The sequence below is a fragment of the Sciurus carolinensis genome, chromosome 14 (assembly GCF_902686445.1).
Source record: "Sciurus carolinensis chromosome 14, mSciCar1.2, whole genome shotgun sequence".
NCBI lineage: Eukaryota > Metazoa > Chordata > Mammalia > Rodentia > Sciuridae > Sciurus > Sciurus carolinensis.
Genome location: NC_062226.1, coordinates 7,740,001 through 7,755,870, shown reverse-complemented (window position 1 = coordinate 7,755,870; position 15,870 = coordinate 7,740,001). Strand labels below are relative to the sequence as shown.

The window sequence follows — 15,870 nt, the reverse complement described above, 5'->3', positions numbered from 1 at the left end:
AGCAGGAGGGAAGCCAAGGTGGGCGGAGGGCTGGGCACAGGCCCTGGCAAAGGAGGGATTAGGAGTGGGAGTAGGAGCTCCTGACAGCTTTCTGGGCTGAGCACCTGGACACAGAACAAAATGCCATGCAGAGAGGGAACCCGGGGAGCAGAGGGCTGGGGTGCAGCTCAGAGGCAGAGCACTTGCCTCGAATGTGCAAAACCCTGGGTTCCCAGTAACGGGAAGGAAAAAAGGTCTCCACCGGGGAAAAGGGGCTTCGAGGAGGTGGGGAAGGTACCAAGACTTTGCCCTGGCCTTGGCAACGGTGTGGGAAGACACCAGGAGGCGGGGTGGGGTCTGGAGCTGGGCACTGGCTGTGGAGGCCCAGTGAGCGAGGGGAGCGGGAAGCCGGGTCTGGAGGGGCCGGCGGGCGGGCTCACCACTTTGTTCTCGTAGAGCACCAGCCCGTAGTTGTGCGGCACCAGGCTGAAGCGGTTCCTCCACTTCTTGTTGTCCTCCTGGTACTGGAAGAGGTTCCCCGAGAAGACGATGCGCTCCTCCAGGGGCACCTGTGGGCGGGAAGGGGCGGGGCGTGAGGCCCGTGGCGGGGAGGGGAATGGGGTCTCCTGGGCACTCACTCCCTTCAGGGCAGCTCCGCCCGGCCCCCATGGAGCCCCCACAGGCCTCCTGGGCAGTCCTGCCTCTCGCCCACTCGGCAGATGGAACAGGGCTCAGGAAGGCGAAGGGGCTGGCGGGGGCCAGGCAGGGAGGGGTGAAACCGGACCTGAACCCAGGGCTGGCACAGCCACCAGGGGATGGGTCTGGGAAGCAGGCCTCTTGCCCCATCCACCCACTGTTGCCACCTTGGCACAGGGCAGTCACTCCAGCTGCAGGGGACCTGTCTACCAGCCAGAGCCTCAAAGGCCCCAATGCCTGAGCAAGTTCCTGCCCAGCTCTGGGCCTCGGTTCCCCTCAGAGCTACAAAAACTGGAACAAGGTGTGTCCAGAGCGCCTCCCCAGCTCTGAGGCTGACCACACAGCCCCCTGAATCCGGGAGGGGTGGGTTGGTGGGTTGAACCCAGGGTGCTCTACCACTGAGCTACTTCTCCAGCCCTTTTTTTTTTTTTTTTTTTTTTTGAGACAGGACCTTACTAAGTTGCTGGCCTTGAACTTGCCATCCTCTTGCCTCCTGAGTCGCTGGGATTACAGGAGTGGGCCACAGCGCCAGGCTGGGCATGCTTGATGTTTGGCCAGTGACCTGTGTGTCCTGCAGACATGCCCAAATCTCCTACAAAGCCCCAGCTCTGCCTGACCCCTAGTGTGACCTTGAGCCTCCCTTTCCTCATCTGTAAAATGAGGACAGTGGCACCTGGCACCTGATGGGCAGCACAACACCCAGGAGCCCTGCTGGCCATGTCAGGAGTCGGGGTCCATGTGTTGGTCTCCCAGCTCCATGGACTGACTTGGGGGTGGGAGGGAGGGTCCTTGGACCAGGGGTGGGAATCCGAGCTGAAGCTATGGCCATCCAAGCGCTCACTTCCCGAACAGACAAGTGCCAGGAAGCTTCTGGAAGGGAGCCACAGAAGCCGTGATGGAACAAGGGGGACCCAGGGTAGTCTAGTGTTGGTTCTGTGATAAACACGGCTCCCTCTGCAAGAGCCAAAAAATGATGGAAGCCCCTGCAGCGAGGTCCCAGCCCTGCCTCTTGCTCCTCCGTGCCTTTCTCCCCCGCTGCTCCTCAGGGAAACCGACAGCTCCTGGACAGGGAGGCCATTGTGCTCCAACAATAGGACCGAGGCCACTTCCTACCCAGGTTGAAAATATTTACAGGAAAAAAAGAAAAGCGGCTCCCCACCGCGCCCCCAACAAGCACCATGGGCTCCCCAGGCACCAGCTGCTGCTCAGCCGTCTATATTTAGCCACAGGAGTCCAGTCCTCCATCCGGGCTTTTCCAGAAAGAGCAGCAGAGCTCTCCCGCCACCCTAGCAAGACCCCTGCCCGGCCCTGCCAGGCCTTGGTGGCTTGTGAGCCCGCAGACCCAGGACAGGGACGGTCCCTAGGGAGGCTGTGCAGAAGGGGCTCGTGGCCAGGCAGCCAGGCTTGGCACCCCACCACGCCCACCCCCAGAGCCTGGGCCGCCCCCATGGCTGCCTGGCTGTGGATTTGGGTTTTCCTTTGAAGACTTAGTGGCAGAACCAGAGGCCCGCAGGAGTGGGGAGGACCCAGAGGCCCAGGCGCCGCCAGCTTTAGACAGGGCTCCGCCTCACCCGGCCACCCACCAGAGAGGCTGGACAGGTACCCCCTCCGTACCTCAGGACCCTCGGAGCCCTGTGGGGGGACCAAATGAGCTGTCTTCATTATTATTACTGTTTTCATTTTATTTTTATCATCACTGTTATTCTGATTATTAATATCATTGCTGAGCCGGAGGTAGAGGGATTACCCGAGGCTGGGGTTTCAATCCCCAGCATCACAAAAAGGAAAACAAAATAAATGTATTTTCCTTATCACGACCTTCTATCGTGGTGGGTTTGTGACTAGAACTCCCCACTTTTCAGGGCTGACAAGTGACTTCGTGTCCCTCCTCCGGCCTGCAGGTCACTGTAAACAGTACCCCTGTGAACGGGAACAGTGACAGTGGCCGCTCCCCACTTTCCTTGCATTGGTGGAACCTGGACGGCCTATGACCTTTCGTTCTAGAAAGGGCAGCTGCTCTGGCCCTGCCCACCTAGGCTGGGCTCCAGGTCGCCTCTCCAACCACACAGGTGCCCACCTGCCAGATGCCCATGCCAGGCTACGCCCGAGCTACATCCGGGCACCCCTGCTCCCTGCTGTCACAGGCCAGGACGTTGCCATGACACCAGGGAAGACAGTCTTCTCTGGGTGACACTCTGGAGACTCCAACAGTCCTGCGCACCCCGCCCACGGCCACTGGGGGGAGTTGTCCTCAGGACCGCTGGCACAGGGGTCACCTGGCTGGCCTGACGGCACCTCTCTTCCGGGAGCATCAGCTTGGCCCCAGGGGGAAGTCAGTGGATTCTCTGAGCACAGCCAGCAGTCGGGAGCCAAGCAGTCACCGCAGGGCCACACCGCCTTCCTGCTCATCATCCTCCCTTTGCCACTAGCCTGGCCATCCAGGGGACAGAGGGTAGAGGCCGCTGACCCCATCCCTGGGACCCCAATGCCCAGGGCCTTCCTGGGTTGACAGGGGGATCCCTACACCATCTCCAAGGCACTGAGGGCTGGCTTCTTGCCTGAGTGCCAGCAGCTTCCGCCAGGGACCCAGACCCCCGCCTGCACGCCGACATAGCTCCCCTCTCCTGCCTCCAGCCCCTGGCCCGGCCCACCAGAGTCCCTTCCCCAGAGGCTTCCTCTGCCTCCACCAACCCACACTGACCCCCAGGATGGAGCTGGGCAGCTTCTGATCCTCCACTCTGACAAATATGTCCTGGGCAATGTCATCCTGCTGCCGACGGGTACAATGACAAGGCCCGTGATGGTGACAGCACTGGCCACTGCTCGCCAAGCACAGCCGCCCCAGGAAGAGGGGCTCTGGTCCCGCTTGGCAGACGAGTGAGCGGCCCCTGGAGGAGCAGCTGGGACGGCTGGCAGGACACCGGGCCCGCCCACCACGAGGGGCTGGGCCAGAGGAGCCGCCCTGGGGCACCGAGGGGCCCTTAGACACCATCCCGGCCACACGGGGACCCTGAGGCCCAGGGCCACGGGCAGGGGGGCGGCAGCACCCAACAGGAGCCCCTCCGTCTCACCTTGCGCCAGAGCAGCTGCGCCTGCGGCAGCCCCGTGCCCTCGATCTCGTGGCGCATGCTGCTGAAGAGCGCCACGCCATACTGGTCCTCGTAGAAGCGCAGGAACTCCGCCAAGATCTTCCCGGTTTTCTCTGAAAAGGAGGAGCAAACCCGGTGAGGCCGGCTGGACACCCAGGGAGCAGCATCTCAGCCCCAAATCCCCGCAGGGGCCGCCGCTGGCAGCGGGGCTCCCTTCAGCACCGCGACGCCGGCGGGTCGGCAGGCCGGGAAAACGGAGAACCTTCTAGACCAGAAGATGGGCAGTGGCTACACAGGAATGGACAGGCCCCTGGAAAGACGCCCAGCTTCACCAGAGACCAAACAAATGGTCCTGTCAGACCAGCAAGGAAGCGCAGAAACTGGAGAGGGCCGGCGGCTGTGTGCACAGGGTGAAGGGCGCCGTGGCTGCCCAGGCTCCCCTTACACCTGGGAACCTGCCCCGTGGAACCTGCTCGGCAGTCCAGAGGCACCTGCACCGAGGCAAAGGCCGGAGCCAGCGGGTGCACAGCAATGGGAGGGGCCGGATGGCAAGTCCACGCAGGACCAAGAGAGATGGAACAGATCTACGCGGAGATCACTGACCAGGGGAAGGTGCTGCAGGCTGCCAGGGAGAGAAGGAGAGTTACAGAATCACACAACTCATTAAAAAGGAGGCCGAGGCAGGAGGATCTCAAGTTCAAAGCCAGCCTCAGCAATTCAGTAAGACCGTCTCAAAATAAAAACAAAAAGGGCTGGGGGGCTGGGGATATAGCTCAGTCGGTAGAGTGCTTGCCTTGTAAGCACAAGGCCCTGGGTTCAATCCCAGCACCAAAAAAAAAAAAAAAAAAAAAAAGGGATGGGGGGTAGCTCAGTAGTAGAGTACCCCAGGTTCAATCCCCAGTACTAGCAGGGAAAAGAAGGAAAGGATTATTCTAGGTGCAGGGGGCAGGGGATGAGGTTGTCATTTTTCTCTTTTATTCACTTTTGAGTTATTTTACAATCACGATTCCTTTAATAATAGAAAATAAACATTCTGAAATAATCTACTAAGTTAACGGTCTTCCTGCTTTTGCCAGCCATTTGCTTCTCTCTTCTGCTGAAGCGATTTCAGAGCAGAGGGCGAGTCCTGTGGCCTCCACAGCGGGTGTGGCACACAGCAGCTCCGCTCTTGGTGCTGCCTGGGCATCCTACTTACAGACGAAGAGACTGCGGCCCAGACTGGGGTGTGACACCTGCCGAGGGGGTTTCCTGGCCCAAAAAGCTGCAGCTCGAGTCCCGGCCTGGGGTTCAGGCTGGCTCGCTGTGTGGCTTCCCTACACACCCAGAGGCCTGGACTCGGTGATGGACGGGCCCTGTCACCTCTGACGGTCTTGGGCTCCGTGTTCCAAAGACCTGCTCCTTCAGGAGCAGGAGCTGGCGGGACCCGGCCTGTCCCGAGGTCAGTCTCCAGGTACCAAGGACACCTGGCTAGGTCAGTATTTCACTTAACCCTCCAGGCGCTGCGAGGTAGGCCCCCAACCGCTTTTACAAAGGAGGAGACAGACCCAGAAGTGAAGTCGCTGGCGTGAGGTCACGTAGCCAGAGGGTGGGAGCCAGGATGCATCCTGGGGACCCACACTGCCCCATGCCACACTGAGGGTCTCCTCAGGGGCCCAGGGGCAGCTCAGCCCGCCACCCCTCCCAGATCCCAGTCTGCCTGCGCACTTTCCTGGGACGAGGCCAGAGGAGGCCGGAGGGAGAACAAATGAGGAATTTGCTTTGAACGCCTGTTTTTTAAAAGCCATAAACAACCAGAACTCTCTCAGCGAGGAGGGGATTGTCCTGAGCGGGGACCAAGCAGGGAAGGGGCAGGAGAGCGCAGAACATGAACAGAGGCAATGGAGAGGAGGATGGGGCCGAGAGCTGTGTGGACACTCACATAGTCACCGTCCCCCACTGCTGCCACAGGTCAAGCCAGGTCTACACACGTGATCCCAAAGGACCCGCAGGAGAACCCTGGGGAGCCAGTGCCATCACTGTCCCCATTAAGAGATGAGGAGGCTCCTGGACCCAGCGGTCTCTGCCTGGGCCCTGTTGGACCCCCAGCCACCTTAGGCCTGTGGATCTCAAGGGCCCTTGGCCATGGCTCTGGGAGGCCAGCCTGGCCGGGGGGCACCACCCCCAGACAGGACCTGCCTTCCTGAATGTCTGGAATCTGTGCCTTGACCCTCAGGCCTGGCCCAGGAGGAAGCCGACCTCCCTGAGAGGAATCCTCAGGTCTGCCCAACCCACCCGCGCTGGCAGGCACCCGGCTGCGGATCCCAGGTCGGGAGGAGCTGCACTCAGCAGGCCTGGACTGTGGAGGGGCACGCGGGCACCCCAGCTCACGGAGGGCGTCCAGGGCCCAAGTCAGGCAGGGCTGTGGGGCGAAGGGGAAGCTGGGTCCCTGAGGAGGTGAGCATCCGGAAGACGCCATGCCAGCCCCCGTGGGGAGGGAGCCAGAGGCCGAGCGGGGGCTGAGCTTTGGGTCCCTGGGCCAGGTGGGTGCTGCCAACAGGCCTAAGAGCGTGGGGCAGAGGGGCCAGGGCAGGGACGGGAGGGCCACAGGTGAAAGCCACTCCGGATCTGCTTGGCTGCGGACGAGTTATCCACAGGACACTGAGGCCAGAGTCCAGGAGAAGCGGGCATGGGAGAGGGAGGCCCAGGGCAGAGGCGGGGAGGGGAGGGGGTAGACAGAAACTTGGGGGCACCGGCATCAAGGGGGTCTGGGGAAGAGGACAACACCATGTATCCCAAACCAAGCAGGCAACCACGACCCCGCCAGCTGCAACGACAGGCATTTCTTGGGCCCAGACTCGGGAGCTGGGTAGCGCTGTGTCCACAACCGGGTGGACCTACACCCTGAAGCCCAGACCACACAAACGGGGCAATGTGGGCCCCTCGCCCGGACGCGAGCTCAGAACTCAGGGCCGCAGGAAGGTTCAGGAGCTGGAAGTGCCAGGTGAGGGCGGGGTCGGGCTGGAGGGGCCGGAGCCCTGGCACTGCCAGGGGACGTGGCAGCCCCCGGAGAGCTGGAGGGAAGGGTGGCTGGCAGGGCCCGGTACCAGGAAGAGCCCTGGAAACGAGAGATGTGAACCGGGGCGCCGTGGGCGTCAGAGGGACCCAGGAGAGGCCCGGGGGCGCCGCAGCCCCACCTGCGAACGCTGCCCAGGCCCCAGCCAGTGTCCCAAGTGGGTGGCCATGGTTGGCCGTTCCAGGAGCCCGGGGCACCCTTCTCCCCTCCGCGCCTGCCGACTCCAGCTCTTCCTGTTTCCTCCCAGAGGGAGACACCATGCACGGGGACTTGGGAAGACACTGGACAGGGCCGGAGACGCAGGCTCACCACCTCGAGGGGGCTTGGACTCCAGAGGCCACACAGCTCCAGCCACCAGCTGCCCCCGTCCTGGCTCCGAGCACTGCCCACAGGGCCCCCCAGAGCACCCTGCCCAGCGGGGAGAGGGACAGCCGTGGCTCACCTGCTCAGCCAGGCCCACCTCGAGGTCCTGGCCCTGGTGGGAGGCCACCACTGGACAAGATGACACAATGACATGGTGCCACGGGGCAGGGCACCCTCCCTGCCCGACTCAGCCCAGGAGGGGCCGGGGCAGCGGCCGCTGGCAGTGCCTGCCCTCCAGCCCCGGGTGAGGCCAGACGCCCGGCCGTGAGTCCAGCTCTCAGAGCCCCGAGCTCCTCGCCTGCGCAGCGGGCACCCCAGCATCCGCTCGCCCTGCCCCCAGAAGGCAGCCGCCGTGACGCGCCCGGCCCCCAACAGGGCACACAGCGCCATCTGTATCAGCAGGTGTGACTTTTACAGTTGGAAGGAAAAAAATCAATAAAGATGTCTTTTTTCAGGGCTGGGGATGTCGCTCAGCTGGGCGAGTGCCCGCCCTGCAGGACAAGGCCCTGGGCTCCATCCCCAGCACCAAAAAAAAAGGTTTCTTTTTTTCTGAAAGAACCAAGACGAATAATGAGGACGACGGGTGGGTCTTCAGAAGTGGAAGCTCAGACAAGGGCCTGCCCGCTGCAGAGGAGAGGCGGGCAGGCCGCAGGGGCCCAGGGCCCGGCCCGCCTGACGCAGCCAGAGCCCTCGGGGGTCCCTCTGGCCCTCGGCAACGCCCCAGCTCTGGGAGGGGGCTCGCCCAGCCCTGGGGAACCTGCCTGTTCTCTGCCCGACCACAGCCTCTTCCTGGGCCGAGTGGAGCACAGGTCAGTGAGGGCGCCACTCCACGGGCCCTTGGGGTCACCTGGCTCGTAAGCGGTCATTTCATTTTGTCGGTCAACACGAACGTGCGCGCCTGGGTGGGTCGTCCCCAAGGGCCCGCCTCTGGGGTCCTGGGTCGCTTATTACCCTGAAAGGGCAGCTGGTGAATTCCAGGAGCAGAGCTGAGCGCCACTGCCCATCTGTCCCGCGGCCTCCGGGCCACAGCTACGTGAGGGTCGTGGGCTCCATCTGGCTCTGGAGAGGCCACTCCCCGGACACGGGCCAGGGACGCGCACTCACCCCGCGCTCACGCCCTCACGGGTCTGGTCTGCGGCGGGGAGTGAAGGCTTCCAGTGGGCTGTGCCCGCGGGCGCGCTGTGGATCCTGCCTCGGTGGACCCCTGCCTCAGCACGACCCCTGGTGCTGGAGGGCGACCCCGAGGGACCCCGCTCCAGCCAGGCGGGCACTCTGGCCCCAGAATCCCGAGGGCTCACCACGCGCCCCCACTGAGGACTGACCCCCGTCAGACTGACAAGTTTTCCTGCCTCCTTTTTACATTGTCCCGGCTCAGAAGGGGAAGTGGGTTTGGAGCTTGGGCTCCCAGCCGAGCCTGCCCAGAGCCCCGCCCACAAAGCTCCCCACCCCGGGGTCCCCTCATGTGGCACCACTGCAGTTCCCAAGGCTCTGGCTTCACATCTTCTTCTTGCTGGGTCCTTGCCCAGTCCCCAGGGGGAGACTTATCTTATCCCCATTTACAGGTGGGGAAACTGAGGCTCAGAGGCAAAGTCACTTTCCCAAGGTCACAAGTGTGGGGCCTCCGACCTTGACCTGCTCCCATCTTGTCAGAGCAGCAGAGACTCTTCCGCCCACTGGATCCTCTTGAGCCTCCATTTCCTGACTCTAAGATGGATCTGTCAGCTCAGCTGACCTAAAATCTTAACAACGATCTAATCGGTGCTGCCCTGGCCTCTAGAGCAGCCAGGATGCTGGCCTCAGCGGATCCTCTGGGTGGCTGGTGACTCAGTCTGACCAGAGCTAACCACAGCCACCTCACACTGGACAGAAGGACCAAAAGAAGTGAGGGGTGATGGGGGACCCTCTCCACATGGGCATGCAGGCTCTGGGTTCGAGTCCCAGCTCTGTCACCTACCAGCTGTGTGGCCTCAGCCAAAGCACTTTCCCTCTCTGAGCCTGCCTTCCCTCTGCAACTGGAGGCAGCAGGACCTGCTGCCTGGGTTCTGAGATCAATGACTGATGAGTGGAAAGCACCGTGTCCTGGCTGGGAGGAGGCACAGCGTGGGGACTCCTGGATGGTGCCTCTGGTCCAAGGGCCCTCCAGTCAGGGGACGCCCCTGAAGCCGAGGCTACGCCACCCCCAGCCTGGCTCAGCCCCAGGCCCAGCACCGCCTGCGGCCAAGCACCCGAAGACACTCATCTCTGATTTTCCAATATGACAAGGTTAAGGATGGTGCTACTTCCTGTACCCACAGCGGGGACTGGGCAGGAACCGGGGAGGCCCCTGGGCAGCCTGAAGCTCCCTGGAGCCTTGGGGAGCTGGGGACAGGGTGCCGGGCCGCTGCACAGGTGGGGAAAACGAGGCTCAGGCAGAAGAGGCTTGCCGAGCTGAATGTGGGGGGACTGCAGGGTCCCTGAGGAGCGTCCCCAGACAGCTGTGTCCCCAAGGGCCTTGGACACCAGGCCAAGGAGCTCCTGCTTTGGCCTCTGGTGGCCTCCCGGGCCCAGGGCAAGCGCGGCTTGTGAGCGCCCCACCTGGACCCTCACCCCCAAATCCAGCTCAGCCCTGGGCAGGTGGGGTGGGTACTGAGGAGGTTTCGGAGGAGACGGAGTCCCGGGCCCTGAGAGCCCTGCCTCGGCTCTTCCTGAGCAGCAGAAGCCGAATCCAAACGCAGATCCAGGCCCCAGAGCCTGAGCCAGGGTCCCCGCTCCACCCTGGTGGCAGGGCACAGGGACGAGGAAGACCCTCTGCCCCTCAGACCCAGCCTCGCATCCACCACGGGCTTCCCATCAGCCGCGGCCCCGGCTTGGCCCTCGCCGAGTGCACCATGCCAGCAGCCCTGAGGTCACCCAGTCCCCTCCAGTGGGCAGGGACACACCCCACCCACAAGGCCCAGCCCAGTTTCAGGGTTTCAGGGCCGAGAGGTTTGCAGACTGAAACCAGGCAGGTGACAGTACCCTGGAGGGTGGGGCAGGCTCAGAACCTGCCTGCCTGGTTCCTGGAGCAAGTCCAGGGTGGGGAGGCCGCCAGGGGCCCTGACCCACCCACCCCACACTCAGGGGACAGCAGAGGTGGAGTGGGGGTAGGGACTCAGCTTGTCACATGTCAGGATGTCATGAAGTCATCCTAAGGACCATCATCAGCCAGGCACAGTGGTGGACACCTGTGATCCAGCAACTCAGGAGGCTGAGGCAGGAGGATCGCAAGTTCCAGGCCAGCCTGGGCAACTTAAAAGGGCTGGGGTGCGGCTCAGGGGTGGGGCACCTGGGCTCAACCTCTGTAGGACCAAAACCAAAATAGGGCCCCTGCTGCCATCATCTGCCTGGGACAGCAGGGGAACCTGGCGTGCAGAGAGGGGGTGCCACCGCCGAGGGTCTCAGAGTGTGCTGGGCAGAGCGGGGCTGTCGTCCCCACGCCACGCCCAGTACTTTCCACCTGACCACCAGATTGTCACGAGCAACCGACGGCAGCTGTGTGGTGACACCTGCACCCACAGACGGGCACGCATTTCTTCCACTTTACAGAGGAGCACGCCAAGGCTCAGAGAGGTTAAGTGACTTTTCCAGCAACACACAGCTTACTAATGACAGACCCAGAACAGTCTGAAGCTAACATGGAACCAAAGTTTGGCAAAACCATCTCCCGCCCACCAGCAGACTGCCAGCCCCTGGACACAGGGCCTCGCCACAGCACTGGCCCTGTGGGTGGCCTCTGTGGGTAGGGCTGACACAGGGCTCCTGCTCAGGACCTGTAATCAGGTGGGAAGCTGGGAAGAGCAGGTGATGACAGGCTCCACCGGCCAGCAGGAGACAGGGCTGGCAGGGGCCCAGGAGAGCCTGAACTGGCCGCCAGGAACCCTGCAGAGACCAGTCCAGCCAGGTGGGCAGGAGAGCCAAGGACCCCCGGTCAGTCCACTGAGAAGGGACAAGACCAGAGAGGCTGCGGAGCTGCTCTGGCCAGTCTGTGCGCTGCCCCGGAGGAAGGAGCGCACCCAACACCTGTGCAGCAATGGCAGGTCCGGGGACCCAGTTCTGGGCCGAGAGGAGCAAGACCTGCTGGGTTCCCACCCCGGCCACCAGGGTGAGCCCTGCCCCTCGGTGACCAGGGCCCAGTCAAAAGGCTGGCACGCCTCGGCCCGGCCTGAGCCATGGGCCAGGTCTCCCCTATCCCAGGTCCACAGCCTCCACATTCCAGCCCACTCCTGGCCCCTGCTCCTCCCCACACGCGCAGCCGGAGGAGGAGGCTGGCCCTGGGAGCCTTTGGGATGAAAGCCAACCTCCGTCTGGCCCAGGAGCCCCGGCAGACTGGGTCTCACACCGGCTGCTCCCAGGTCTGCTGAGCCCATTCCCAGCTCTACCTGCTTCTTCCCTCCGCCGGAGGGGCCCCAAGGGGGTGGTTCCTCCACTTACTGCACAGCCCCCTGCTGCTGGGGTGAGGCCTGTCCCTGACCGACCCTGGCAGGCAGTGCACCCTGCACTGCCACAGGGCCAGGCAGCAGTGGAGAGGGACGGCTGCCCAGGGCCCCCGCAGGGACAGCAACCGGAGCCACCGCCACCCCAGAGGGAGCCCACCCAGCAAAAAGGCTTCAGAAGTGCCCATGGCTCAGCCCAGGAAGGAGGCCACGCCCAGCCCTGGGCCTTGGCCGGTCCTGGGGAGGAAGGCGGCACGGCACTGTCCCTCCTTGGGAAGGTGACAGCAGCTTCCCTCCCTGCCAGCCTCAGGTGTCCTGAGGGGACCCTCTGCTGGGTTGCCCCTTCCCCGAGGCCAGCTTTTAATGAGAAAAAACCCCTTCCCATAAACACAGGAACCCCAGCATGACAAGGCCGGGTAAGGACAGTCACGGACCACATGTGCACCTGCGCAAGCCGCTGCCACACGCGGGGACTTCGTGCCGTGCACGCAGAGATCATGCTGGACTCAAAACAGCCAGAGCCGGGCGCAATGGCCCAAGCCGTAACCTCAGGGGCTCGGGAGGCTGAGGCAGAAGGATCGCAAGTTGGAGGCCCTAAGCAACTTAGCCAGACCCTGCCTCAGAGTAAGTGTCGCTGGGTTCAGTCACACACACACCCTAAGGCCTCCGCTCCAGGGGCAGCTGGCTGAGGAAGGCCGGGCAGTCAAGGCAGCTCCCTGGGCCATAGCTGGTGCGGTGCCACGCTGCCCGAGTGGCCAGGGCTCCACGAGGACTGACCACAGCCCAGGAGCAGGTCCGAGCGTGGCCGCACGGCTTGGCCAAGGCCAGCCGCTGTGGACGAGGGCTCGTTCCAGGCCAGCCGGCCCTGGACTGCAGGGCTGTGGGAACACCCAGCATGGACACGCTTCGCGAGGGCCTCGCAGGAGCCCGGAGGCCGAGGACGGACTGGCTCACTGAGCAGGGCCTGCGGGGGCCGCAAACGGGCCGCACTGAACTGAGCCCGAAGTCCGGGGTCTCGACCGTCTCCTGCCCACAGCCGGTGCCAGTCCTGCTCCGGTTCCAGGCTCCAGATCCCGGTCACATTCCAAGCCGGCTCTCCGGCTCCTCTCACAGCCGTTCTCCATTTGCATGTGATTATAATACTAATAGTCACAGCCTGAGCCACTCGCGGGCCAGGGCAGCACTGAGGCAGCTCCCAGCACGCGTTACAGCCAATGTGATTTCATTGAGCCTTCACCAGGACAACCTGTTAAGCCCATTCTAGGTATGAGGCCTCTGAGGCTCAGAGAGGTTAAGTGACGTGCCAGCATCACACAGCAATGCTGGGATGTGAACCCAAGTCTGCTTTGGTTCTCTGCTCTCTCTCAACACTAGAACTGTGTCATGGGGAGAAGCAGCTCAGGAACAGGGGTCGGCTCTGTCGGGACATCCTTCTTTTGCCTGGCAGATCCCCAGGCATCTTGTCCGCACCTCCCCAGAGTCCAGCAAGACAGGCCTTGGGAGAGAAGGGAGGGTTTCCCAAGGAGGCAAATATGTAGATCAAGGAGCAAACCCTGAGCTCAGAATGGCCTCGCTGAGCCTCAGTTTCCTCATCTGTACAGCGGGCACAGCATGGCTGAGTATGGCAGTGAACATTTGTAATCCCAGCTACTCAGGAGGCTGAGGTAGGAGGATCACAAGTTCAAGGCCAGTCCCAGCAACTTAGTGAAACTGTCTCAAAATAAAATGAAAGGGTGAGGTCGCAGCTCAGCGGTACAGCACTTCCTAGCACGCGCGCAGCCTCGGGTTCCAACCCAGGACTGCAGTAACAGCAGCAGCAAAAATTAATAAATAAAATAAAATAGATGTGATGTCATATGCCCCCTACCTCACATGGTGGCTTGGTGACCTCAGGAGAGACCGGCTTCTGTTGTTCACAACAGTCACAGGGCCAGCGGGCCATGGAAAGGCATGTGGTTACGGTCTCAACCTCTGGCAGTGGTCGACTCAAGAATGGCCTGGCCACGCCCGGGAGCAGGCCTCGGCCTCTGAGATCACTCCATGCCGCCCCTCAGGCAGGGGAGCCGAGGTCGGGCACCGGGAAAGCAGCCACTCAGGGTCCTGTTGCCTACGGGTGGCCGACTCCTGAGACTAGCAGGGGGAAGGAGCCGTGGGACCTTCGCCCCCAGAGGAGGGAAACCGGCCCTGGTCTTGGGGTCTCCGACTTGGACTGGCCTCTCATGCCTGCCCCCTCCAGCTGGCCGTTCTTCCTCCTCCACGGGTTTGAAGGCTACCTTCTCAGGTGGTCCCCAGGCAGCAGGTCCCCTCAGTCTCCGGGGCCTTCTCTGGCTCTTGACTCAGATGCATGTGTGACTTGAGTGGCTCCTTCAACCCCGGCTCCTAAGATGCTCCCCAGCACCTGTGGCCCAGGTGGGTGCTCCACAGACAGGTGCTGAACAAATGACCCCAGGGGACGGTCACCAGCTTCAGATGCCATGTGGCTGCCTGGGAGGCCACTGTGGGCCTGGGAAGGGCTCTGAGGGTCAAGACTGGCCAGGTCTCCTCGTCCCAAAGGCAGTGGCAGCACAGTGGCGGAGCAGAGGCAGTCAGCGGGATCCCTCCCCAGGCTGCCTCCAAAGTTCTTCTCAGCCAGCAGACATTTAACCAGGGCTCAGCCACTGCAGGTCTGGGGGGCTCTGAGACGGGGGTCTGCGGGGCGGAGAGGTGGCTGGGGCGAGGGCCCAGGGGAATGCTCCGAGAAGGGGCCAGCCTCAGAGCCGCCCACCGGGGCTGCCCTTTACGCCCCGGGCCTCGGTGGGAGGAAGCCGCTTCCCATCCCGACACAACAGGAGGAAACAAAGGCCCTCTCATCCCCTCCGGGCCCTCCGCCTGCCTGCAGCAACCCCAAGCCCTCAGTCTCCAGCCCGCCCAGGACCCAGCATCCCTGCACCCTGGAGAGCGCAGGAAGGGGTGCCAGGGCCCCCAGCACCTCAGACCCAGAGTGGGCTCCAGAGCTGCCGCCCCGCCCCAGCCGGCCATGGCCAAGGCCACACCAGAGGCAGCCTGTGGACCCCAGGGCTGCGAGGTGTCCGGAGAGACTGAACCGCCTGTGGCGCCCTCCTGCTGGCGGCTCAGCCCACCCCCAGCTTGGCAGCCAGAGGACACGGAACACACCTGGCCCCTGGGCCTCACCACCCTGAGCCTGCCCGTCTTCCCCGCACGGGGATGATCACCACCGCTGACTGCCCTGCGGGCGGGCGCAGCGCGGGGGCTGACCTGACACGGCGGCTACTGCCCCATCCCGCCCACGCGGGTCCCCACTCCTGCTAACCCGTGCGCACGTGTGGTGCTAGGGACGGAAGCCGGGCCTCGCGCGGGCCAGGCTGCCATCTGCCCCGGCGATGTCCCAGCCCCCCCGTCTCCTGGGCGGCCTCCTTCACCCCCACTACCGTCTTATCTTCCTCATCCCCACAGTGCCTGAGCCCTCCTAACCGGGGACCTGGCCACTTGTCAAACTTGCCCAGCCACAAGGGAGCACCGCCCCGACGTCATCGTCCCTGAGGCTCCCCGACGTCATCGTCCCTGAGGTTCCCCGACTCACCCCCCTCAGCTCAAGGCCAGAGCACAAGGCTGGACCGGGCACCAGGACACAGCACCCCTGCATGTGCACCGTGGCGGGCGCCCACCCCGGGAGCACCCGCTGTCCGCCTCCACGGGCGTCCGTCCTGGAGGAACTCCCTTCACCCGGATGCGCCCACGACCAGCCTGAGAGCCAGCACCACCACCCCGCCCCCCGCATCAGACAAGTTACCGACACCAAGAGGCAGAGGCACAGGACAGAACCCAGCCCACAACTCACATCCTCCACGGGCCAGCTCAGGACAGACCACGGAGGCAGCTGGCGCAGGGCCAAGGCTTCTTCCTGGTGCCAGGAAAGGTTTTGTGTTGCTCTTGCTCATTCACGGGGACCACGGGGACCATGGGGACGGGGCACCCAGGAGAGGAGGGAGACCCCACCTGCCAACAGGGACCTGTATGAGCCAGAACAAGGACCACAGGGGGAGGAGGCCCCTGTCTGAGTGCCGGTGGCCAGGAGATGCGTGGTCAGGGTGGGCACCGTCACAAGGGCTGGTGGCAACCTCCTGTGCCGTGTCTCCTGTGAAGGGCACCAGCAGGGGCAACGCACAGCAGCGGCCAGTCCCTCAGCAGAGCGGCCTAGGGACGGGGCTGATGCAGCCCGATCCCATCTTTCTGGGCCTTT

General features: G+C 63.4%; 1 protein-coding gene across 1 annotated transcript in view; it reads right to left on the bottom strand.

Annotated features, from left to right (window-relative positions):
* Niban2 (niban apoptosis regulator 2) overlaps positions 1-15,870 on the bottom strand; it is a 46,844-nt gene that overhangs the window by 13,226 nt on the left and 17,748 nt on the right. The window contains exons 2-3 of the mRNA XM_047524577.1: positions 3,747-3,877; positions 420-548 (exon numbers count right to left, since the gene is read on the bottom strand). Coding sequence (XP_047380533.1) covers positions 420-548; positions 3,747-3,877 — 260 coding nt within the window. The remainder of the gene's footprint in view (positions 1-419; positions 549-3,746; positions 3,878-15,870) is intronic.